General features: G+C 41.1%; 1 protein-coding gene across 1 annotated transcript in view; it reads left to right on the plus strand.

Annotated features, from left to right (window-relative positions):
- GPAM (glycerol-3-phosphate acyltransferase, mitochondrial) overlaps positions 1-10841 on the plus strand; it is a 34717-nt gene that overhangs the window by 19808 nt on the left and 4068 nt on the right. Inside the window, exons 10-17 of the mRNA XM_006879937.1 lie at positions 2131-2244; positions 3570-3655; positions 4787-4902; positions 6025-6095; positions 6958-7222; positions 7828-7970; positions 9204-9281; positions 10189-10329. Coding sequence (XP_006879999.1) covers positions 2131-2244; positions 3570-3655; positions 4787-4902; positions 6025-6095; positions 6958-7222; positions 7828-7970; positions 9204-9281; positions 10189-10329 — 1014 coding nt within the window. The remainder of the gene's footprint in view (positions 1-2130; positions 2245-3569; positions 3656-4786; positions 4903-6024; positions 6096-6957; positions 7223-7827; positions 7971-9203; positions 9282-10188; positions 10330-10841) is intronic.

A 10841-nucleotide genomic window follows, 5' to 3' on the forward strand; every position in this document is an offset into this window, starting at 1 on the left:
AGCTTTTGGATATGATATGCAGAGCTTCATACCATATTTATCGTGAGGGTTAAATGTGGTTTTTGTTTCCCAGGGATTACTGTTTATGTGCAGATTTTAAGCTAACCTGAAGACCTGGTGTGGTCATGTCAGCAAGGCAACTGCAGATTGTTTTGAGGAATAAACTCATTCCAACTCATAGCTACCCTGTGGGCCAGTGTAGATCTGGCTCATAGACGTCCAAGGCCACCTCTTTACAGAAACAGGTTAGACCATCTTTCTCTTACAGAATGATTACTGAGTTTGAACCAGTGAGCTTTTGGTTACCAACAGTGCTTTTTAACTGCAGCACTATCAAAGCTTCTTAATATGAGAAATGGCAGTTGAGTAGATTTTTATTGAAAGTCGTCTTCTCCTTTGCTGTTCCTCCACCTTTCCAAGTGTGTACAAATTGTAGGCAGGAAGTGTGGATTTCCACAGTGAACACATCTCTATAGCTGTCACACTGATCAAGTGACAATATTCCCAGATATAAGTTGCCTGTGTGCCTGCTCCTTCCCTCATCAACCATCCGTTGCAGGGTAATCACTTCAGATTGACATCTAACAGCTTAGATTCATTCTGTCCATTTTTGATCTTTATAGAAATGGGACAGTGTAGTGTGTGCTTTTGTGTAGGTCTAGTTTCTTAAGTTATTTATGAGATTCATCTATGTTATTGCTTATAGTTGTAATTTATGCTTTTCATAGCTGCATGTTACTGTTGTTAGGTCCACTAAGTTGAGTACAACTCATAGCGACCCTTTGAACAACAGATCCTAACTCTGTTCTATCCTGTGCCATCCTCTCAATTTCTGACACACTTGATTGAGCCCATTGCTAGAGTCATTGTGACATCCTACCTGGTTGAAGGTCCTCCTCTCCGTCACTGTTGCTCCACCATTCCAAGTATGTAAGAAGAAGTTTTATCATTTTTGCCTCCAATGAGCACTCTGGCTGCATCTTCTCCAACACGTATGTTTGTTCTTTTGGCAGGCTGTGAGATATTCAGTGCTCTTCTCCGACCTCATAGTTCAAAGGCATCAATTCTTTTTCTATCATTCTTGTTTATTGTCGAGTTCTCAGATGCATGGCCTGAATCAGACACACCTTAGTCCTCAAACTGACATCATTTCTCCAATATATTAATATACCATAGTTTATCTATCCTGAAAACAACACAAAAAAATTTTAATTAAATTTTTATTTTATACTAGTTTACCTACAAAGTTTGTATACATTATTTTTCACACCAGATCTTTCCCCTTTCCTGAAAACCAAAATTTTTAAGTAGCCTCCAGTATGGGTTTGACCATTCTTTTACATGTCTCTTGACTATATGGATGCGTTTATGGACTATCTGGGAGTGGAACTAATAGTCATAAAATTATATACAGGCATACCTCGTTTGTTGCGTTTTACGCAGATACCCAACAAATACTCAAAAAGATAATACAAATCTGTGCTGTTACCCCGAAGTCACATGGTTTGAATCTACAAGCTGCTCCACAGAAGAAGGATTGACAGTCTTCTCCCGTGCGACTAACTGCCTCTAAAAGCCTGTTGGAGGATCAGCTATGGGTCAGTTCTGACATAATGGCACACAACAACTTGTGGCTTAGTTGTAAGGACTTGCGCTACCAATCCACCAGCATGTGGTTCAAATCCACCAGTGGCAAGACAGAAGAAAGGTGGGCAGTCCCCTCCCTCTGAAAATCCACTGGAGGGTCAGCTGCTGGTTTGTTCTGACTCAGCAGTACACAGCAATATGCTTTTTTATTCCATTCTAACAGAGTTGTAATTTTTAAATCATGTGAACATTGTATGAAAGGAATTATTGTTAAATGATTGGGGTTTTTTTAGTGTAGTGTTTTTGTTTATTTTCTCCTTTCGTGCCTGAATGATTTCTCCCAAGCAGAGTTGCAAATTTTGGCATGTTTTAATGCTGAACATTTTCTCACCAGTCTCTGTTAATGTATGATTTTTCTCTATTTAAAGATGTCTTTCTCAATATGAACCTTCAATTGCTATGACAAATATTTGGCTAAGAGACTGTTTGCATATATGAAAACCTCATTTCTCACCATATTATTCTTTCCACATTGGGCTTTAGGGCAAACCCAAGAAGAATGAGAGCCTTTGGAGTGTAGCAAGAGGTGTTATTCGAATGCTCCGGAAAAACTATGGCTGCGTCAGAGTGGACTTTGCACAGCCATTTTCCTTAAAGGTGAGTATCTATTGAAATGAAGCTGGAGAAGCATTGATCTGGACTCGGGAGACTTGGGCTTTAGTTCTGGCTCTGATACTACTTTTCTGTTGGACTTGACCATGACAGAGGCTATGAGGATGGTGCAGGTCAGGGCCAGGCTGAGATCTGTTGTGTTTATGGTTGCTATGAGTCATAGTTGATCAGTGGCAGGCATCTGACAACAACAACAGCATATAACTTGGGGGCTTTCTTCCTCTCCCCTGAAATGAAAACCTTTATGAGAGCAGTGCATCCTACGTTTTTCCAGTGAAGTCTGAAAGTTATAAAAGGAGAGTGACTTCTTGAGGAACATGAGAGTTGATATTTCTTGGTGGTGGTGGTTGTGTGCCATCATGTCGACTTGACTTTTAAAATCACAAGAAGTTTCAATTTCATTTTGTTGTGTGCATGGCGGATATGCGTATATTTGTGTGTATGTGTGTGTGTATTTTTTGTATTATAAAATCAGTTTTAAAAACAATTTTTTATTGAAAATCACTTTTATGGGAGATATTTCAGAACTCTTCCCTTCAAAGTTTTGGGTAAAATGGCGAGCTAAGATGATGTTCTATCCTGTTTTTTAGACTCTAGCACACATATGTCCCAAGCAAGGGTTGGTGCTGTTTCTTGTTGAAAAGTCAGGGACTGATAGGTCCCTGAAGTTGTAAACAATTAAATGTCTACAATTTTCAAATTGGTAAAGGATGAGAGATGAAAAGAAGAGAGATTCCAGCAGAGGTCATGCTTCGCCCTCTCACTGTCCTCTTGGTTTTACTTGAAGAGTCTACCTTTCTAATTGCTGTGTAAATGCTTTTGGGTCTATATACTGTCAGCTTTCCAGACCCTCATTTCTTCCTACTTTCGTTTTTATAAAAACTACTGCATGGCTCCTTTGTCCTTTTGTCTTTTTTTTTTTTTTATCCTTTTGTCTTTTTAATTGAGTTTGCTTACAACACAATACTACCACAGTTTCTTTAAAAATTGATAATGTTGATGATCATTATTAATACCAAGTAATTTCATCACAAGGTGAAAAACATTAATATTTTCCTTTCATTTTCAAACACTTGCTAAAGCATCACCCTGTTATTTGTGTCTACACTATTTAGGCTTAATTGCATTCTAGGAATGAATCATTTCGTTAGTTCAGAAGATAGAAACATATCTCTAATATTCCACAACATACCTCATTTTATAAACAACTCTTCTTAACTTTTGGGAGATGAAATTATATATCTATATATAGATATAGAGATATAGATATGAAAATGAGAGTAAATGGTATGTTATAATTTTCCCCCCAGGAATACTTAGAAAGCCAAAGTCAGAAACCAGCGTCTTCTCCACTGTCTTTGGAGCAGGCATTGTTACCAGCTATACTTCCTTCAAGGTAAGGACTATAGACATTTTATACCTAGTTAAACTAGCAAAACTATTTTTTTAATGTATCTATATATTGCATAGAGAAAGTCAGATACATTTTACGAAGAGTATGTATTTCATGTTTTTATTCCTCACCCGGGTAACTTTATCCCAAAGGCTATTGAAAATGCTTGTTTTTATGTTAGTTTGAAGGATTTTGATTCTTTACATTATATTATCTTTTTCCGTGTAAATCATGTGGAGAGCCTTCTTTGCTTTTTGAATGTTTGAATTTCTCTCGGCAAGTGCTTAGGTATGCATTTTATGTAAAAATGCAACATATAGAAAGACTTTTTATTTAAAGAATTCTAACTGAATTATTGGAGACAGAATACCAAACCTTTACTTAAATACATGGAAGTGTTATATTTTTAGAAGTGCTTTAAAATGTGTCTTGCTTTATACCTTCTGTCTGACAATAGATTTTGTTGTTGTTGTTGTTAAGTGCCGTCAAATCGCAGGCAACTCATAGCGACCCTATGAAAGAGAGTCCTCAACGCTTGGGTGCGTTTCATCCTCTCTTCAGGTTCATAGGGTTTCTGGAGGCAAGCTATTATGGAAGTGGATGCCACTCCTCCTTCCAAGCTGACAATAGACTTTAAATATACCAAAATAATGTTTATTCATACTAGATAATATGTACTTTGAGTATTATTTAGAAAATGAAAGCCAAGAGAGTATATTAAACACAATAAAGTGTATTACATAAGAGAAGTTAGAAAAACCCCATAAAACCTACAACTATATATAGAATCTATTTATACTTTAAAATTTACACCATGTAGTGGTTCTAAATGAAGCTCTGCTGGCTTACTCATTAGGAAGCTGTGCCGCCAATCCAAAGGTTAGAAGTTCAAATCTGCCAGTTTCTCTGTGGGAGAAAAGTAGGCCCTCTCCTTTGTGATTTCAGACTCTGAAAATCCTTTGGAGGTTTAACTATGACTTGGTTCCATCACAATAGCAATGAATTTTTTAGTAGGTCTGGAAGTCTGTATTATATGTACACATTTGTCCCATCTAGTTTGATTTGTTAAAAGTTGGGACCTATGGAAACCTCATTTCTAAAAAAAAAAAAAACAAACTTTAAAAAATTTTTCAGGCCCAGTGATGCTGCTAATGAAGGTACAGACACTTCCATTAATGAGTCCAGAAATGCAACAGAAGAAGCATTTCGAAGAAGGTTGATTGCAAACCTGGCTGAGCACATTCTGTTTAGTAAGTTCAACAGCACACTCATTCTCCTGTTTGGATTCAGCAGCGTGTAGTGCAAACCATATAGGTGTTAGAAACTGCAGTGGTCGAGTTTCGAGTTCATGTTCTGGTTTTATCCCTTAATACTTGGGGAGGTGATACATAGTTATTAGAGAAAATGATGATGTGGAGATTTGAGATAATATCTCCCCTGATCCCTCATACACAGTAGGTGCTCAAATAGTAATAGTAGCTTTGGGCATAAAAATATAATCAAATGTAATATCAAAATAATTTGTTGCCTTTTTTTTTAACTCATAAAGCTATTTCTTTAAACTAATTTACAGTATCCAAGTTGATAGGGAGCTCTGGTGACGTAGTGGTAAGGAGTTACGCTGCCAGCCCAGAGGCAACTGGTTCAAATCTATGAGTTCCTCCGTGAGAGAAAGATGAGGAGTTTTCCCTCCATACAATTTACAGCCTCTGACAACCTGATGGAGAGTCAGCTATGAGTTGGGACATTATGGCTTGATGGTTACATGTCTCTTTCCCTTCTAATCCCATGCTTATTTGCAAAATATTGAGTGTCTAGTATATATTGAACTTTGCTTCAGCTGTGGAGAGTATGAATTGAGTAATTAATGGCTCTGCACTCAGAAATCTCTGCGCTTGGTAAGCAGATAACTCCAGTGGGAGTGACTCAGAGTGGCTGTGAGTTGACTACAGAATTAGTATTCAGTCCCAGCTTACAGTGTGGTGTAATGTTGGAGTGAAGGCAGATTGAAATCCTGTGGCAGCGTGGTGGTACCTGGGCTCAGCCCTGGGACTGCCTGCTCCTGGCTGTCTCCTGTGCTTTTGTGGAGCTTTCTGTCATTTCTCTCACTCCTTCCACTCTATCTGTACCTGGTCTTGCCTTACCATGGGCCTCAAGATTCTTTCCTGAGCACATTTGAGTGTGTTTCTCCCCTGCTTGAAACCTTGATTCTAAAAAGAATCCATTCTCATTTTTTAAAAGTTGGAAAAGAAAGTGGCTATCAAAATACCCACCGCCGAAACACCCAGTGTTGCTGCTGTGTGGTGTCTAAAATAATTTTAAATACTTTCTTTAAATGGATGTGTAACTGAAGCTTTGTTTTTACCTTCCAGCTGCCAGCAAATCCTGTGCCATTATGTCGACACACATCGTGGCCTGCCTGCTTCTTTACAGACACAGGCAGGTATGTCTGTTATATGACCTAGTATGACCTAGAGCTAAGCAGACAGTGTGAACCACACAAAATCTTTTCACTAATAGCCTGGATCCACTCTGGCTTGTTGTAAAAAGAGAAAAGGCCTTATGGGGATGGTCATATCTGACCTCTACCAGTTCACAAAGGGGAACTGTCACCATCTGCGGCATCAAAACCAATTCCCATTAGATCAGACATGTCTCACATGCTCCCATTCCTCTTTCTACTCATCTCAACACCAATCTTACTGGGTTGCTAGGTTCAAAATCTGACGTGATACCTCACAGACCACACAGAACCTTATTAGGGAAGTTAAAAGGTTATAATCCAGATGAATAACAGAATACAGTCAAGACAGCTCCCAAAATGTGTACACAGACACCTGCCCTCGAGCCTCGTGACTCCAGGCCGTCATTCCCAAGTTGTCAGTCCACAATTCTCTTGTCTCAGTTCTGATGAGAGACCGTGTTTGTCTTGTTCACAGTTCTTAACATTAAGTATTGTGTCAGTATATAGGCCCCACATGAACATTTGTCAGTGCACACTTAAAAAGGAAGCAGTTCTTGCCAAAAATTGAACCCTAGTGGCTTTCAGATGGCTTTCCCTTCCCTTTGAGTGTAATGTGCTCATAACATGTATGATGTCATACCTTCTCTGACATTCTTAGTGCCCAAACTTCTTACTCAGTTTTCTGAATTGGTCTTTAGATCCTGTAGATCCTGTTTTCTTATATGTCAACCATGAGCTACAGAAAAATCCTAGGAAAAAAAAACACACACACCTCACCAAATCATTTTTGGGGTAAGGGGATTTTCCACTCTCACAAGGCCATTTCTGTCTGTATCTTTAGGGAATTGATCTTTCCACGTTGGTGGAAGACTTCTTTGTGATGAAGGAGGAAGTCCTGGCTCGTGATTTTGACCTGGGATTCTCGGGAAATTCAGAAGACGTGGTCATGCATGCCATTCAGTTGCTGGGCAATTGCGTCACAATCACCCACACCAGCAGGAACGATGAGTTCTTCATCACTCCGAGCACCACCGTGCCATCTGTGTTTGAACTCAACTTCTACAGCAATGGGGTCCTTCATGTTTTCATCATGGAGGCAATCCTGGGTACGTCAGATCCTGAAAGGATTTCATGTTTGCTCATGGAAAAGAAAAGGGCCTCACACATCAGTGGTATCTGCTTCAATCTGGATGGTAGCCTCTCGTTTCAGAGAATGCATTGCTATATGTTTAGTTTTCAAGTGAAAATTGTATCTGCTACAAGGTCACAGTTTATAACTTATTTTTACGTTTATTATTCAACATGTAGGTTCTGAACTACTGCATGCATAGTATTATACTTGCCAGTAAGAAGTAGCATTAAGGTGTCTTGTTACCAGAAGTGTAAGGTCTAATTATTGAGAGATAAGACACAAGCATGGCAGTCGCAATAGAGTGCATGGAAGGGCCTGTGTGTGATTAGAGTCATAGAGGAGGAGAGTGGGAGCGGAGCTGGTAGACAAGGTGTCTGATTGAAATTGAGGCTGTGACTGAATGGAATAAAAAAGCATGAACCCTAAGGGGATTCGCTTCCATTTCTTTCAGCTTATGCAGGCCATTGTTTTGATGTATTAAAAAAAAATCTGTTAAAATAATCCACGTTATCAGAATCTGCTGAAGGTTTTTCACGGAAATTGAGAACTGAGGGACTTCATTGCTTTTCATTTGCACAGCCTGCAGCTTGTACGCGGTTCTGAACAAGAGGTGGCCGGGAGGGCCTGCTGGCAGCCCTCCCAGCTTGGTCAGCCAGGAGCAGCTGATACAGAAGGCCACCAGCTTGTGCTACCTGCTCTCGAACGAAGGCACCATCTCACTTGTAAGTGAAGAGTCCTCAGTGTTGATTCCCTTTACGTTTTCAGCCTGTTCTGTTCTCGAGAATTTTCATGACAACATAAACTGCCTTTGGGAGTGGTTGGTCCATTATGGAAAGTTTACTCTCTACATCTGATTTCTGTGGTCACCAAGCCAACAGTGGCCACTTACTATTTTGGTTTGCTCTCAGGGTCACTGCTCCAGTGAACCCTTCATGCAATAAGCAGGAGTAATAGGACAGATTGCTCAATGTCGTCAGTCAGGTCCAAAGTAAATGACTGTGCAGGAGGCACTGGGTCAGGGGTAAGTAAATAATTCACACTCTCCCCATGGATGACAACCAGAGAAAGGAGCAGTCAGAAATTGCCTTCAAAACCCCCTGTTCAACCCATCTCATCTTACAGAGGAGGACCCTGATGGACAGCATCAGAATGTTACATTTCACCTTCTGGTTTAATATAAACACCACTTTTAATTTTGCCTTTCATGAATGTTCTACCGAACAAACCTGCTTCGGTTTGCAGCAGCAATCAGTTGAGTGAGGCATACATAGTTAGCAGTTCAGGGATGTTTCTCCCTCAACTCATTAACAAGTAGAATTCAGAGTTTACTTGAATACTAATAGTCTCTTCAGTTGACATGCATGTGTCTTTGAATGTATGTCAGGATCTGTGTTATGAGAATAGGGCTCCTCCCTGTTGTTCGTTACCTTTGAGGGACGGGGACCCTGCTGGGGAATCTGCTTTGCATGAACAATGGGTGGCAGGATACAAGGGTGTACAAGTGAGCAAGACTCCCTCGTGTGCTGTGATTCTCTCCCTGAGTCTTTCTGGAATCATTTGCATATTGTATCCTCTCATCCACCACCTTTGTATCCAGTGTTTTTTGGTAAAGGTTGTTTGTTGAGAGCTTATAAAGAGGAAGGAGCTCTTCGGTGGGGACTCAGCAGCTCCTGCAGAGAGAAGACTTGCTCTGTTTTGTTGGAGAGAACGGAGCTCAGGAGCCCTGCCCGCAGTGGTTGCTGCAGCATCAGTCACTCAGCCAGTCAGTTAAGAGTGTCCTCTGGACTTTGACCATGTTTTGTCAGCAGGGAGGCCGCTGGGGCTCAGTGGACTTTCTAGTGGAGTGAAGTCAGTGACTGATGGAAGCACTTAGCAACTATCTGGTACAAACTTTTCTACCATGGCACAGAAGTAGAGGACAGTGGCATTTACACTCTCATGGTTCTTCTTTCCAGCCTTGCCAGACATTTTACCAAGTTTGCCACGAGACAGTAGGGAAGTTTATCCAGTACGGCATTCTCACAGTGGCAGAGGTGAGAAATCCCTGGTGGTTAGTCTTGCCCTTCCTTTCCGCACCTTCTCTCTTCGTGCCCACAAATGCATTCGATCAATAGTTATGTTCAAATAAAGAGAAGAGGAAGATAAAAAATGGGAAGAATAAGGTCTTTTGAGATTACTCAATATATTCCTACCCACACGATCTGATATTGTCCAAAGAATCCCAGGATGTGCCTTCTTTACCCATAAAAGTTGACACCTAAATTGAGCTTTTACACTTAACAGTGTTCTTGCAGCCTGCACATGCATGTCTGTCTCTTTTCAGATTTTGTTTTCATTTTGATAGATTCAATGGGAAAGCTGTGGTCTGGGAAAATAGATGATGATGTAGATAAATGTGAGAATACTTTTAGAAATAGGCTTTATTTCTTTAGAATAGTGTTAAGTTTGCGAGAAAGTAGTGGGAGAAGAGAATACAGGGAGCTTCCCCTCTGACCTCTCAGTTTCTTCTTCAGTTATTGACACGGATTCTGTGTGGGATGTTTGTGACACTGATGACTTGGTACATTGACATTGACTAAAGTCCCTGCTTTACCTGAGGGCTCACTCTCCGGGCTGCCCTATACAGTCGTGTGGGTTTTAACAAACACAGAATGTCACGTAGGCACATTAGAGTGTCCTAGTGAATGACTTGCTGCCCTACAATGTCCTGTGTGGCCCCTCTCATCCCCTCTACCCTCATCCCCATGAGGGTCTTACGTTATGACCTGTCCATTCTTCCCCCTTGTCCTCCCTGCCATTTCCTGAATGGCCTTGAATTTGGGGAGGGAAGTGGACTTAGGGGAGTGGCTCAGCAGGGGAGTGTGCGGAGGCAGAGGAGAGGGGACCCTGGTCGGTGTGCCCGCGCATGTGCTGACCACTGTTGGTCATCTCCTTGCACAGCAGGATGATCAGGAAGACATAAGCCCTGGCCTTGCTGAGCAGCAGTGGAACAAGAAACTTCCAGAACCTTTATCCTGGAGGAGCGATGAAGAAGACGAAGACAGCGATTTCGGTGAAGAGCAACGAGATTGCTACCTGAAGGTACTGAGTGAACAACTCTGGTGGACGTCACGGGGATGAGCTGAGGCTTTATACCACCAATTTACAAGCTTTTTATAAACTGACTGGGGTGCTGACTTGTATCTAAACCGCTTGCAAACCAGCTGTGATGGTTTGTACTGAGTAAAGACACTCAAGCCGTTTGAATCCAGTTACTACCTTAAGTTACTCACTTCGGGTAAATGGAGTAGAGGGCAGGAGTCTGGGAATTCAGGAAGAGGGGCGTCACTGGTGGTATTTTCCTCAGCCCCTCTGGTCGGAATGCACACTGTACACTGGTTAGTCCACACTGGTGCCCAGCCCTCAGCAGGCCGTGTGCTAGTTGAGACATCACAAAGCAGAGCAGGTGTGTCAGGTGTGCCAGAGACGGGAATCGCACCTCCTTGTTACTGTTTGTGTCACCCAAAATTTCATACTACTCAAAACTTCATATCCAGCTCTTTGCATTCAGTGAAAACAAATCCTACTTGGCTTGGGGGAGATACATATATATA

This window comes from Elephantulus edwardii, unplaced genomic scaffold (genome assembly GCF_000299155.1).
Source record: "Elephantulus edwardii isolate Elephantulus edwardi_28Jun2011 unplaced genomic scaffold, EleEdw1.0 scaffold00006, whole genome shotgun sequence".
NCBI lineage: Eukaryota > Metazoa > Chordata > Mammalia > Macroscelidea > Macroscelididae > Elephantulus > Elephantulus edwardii.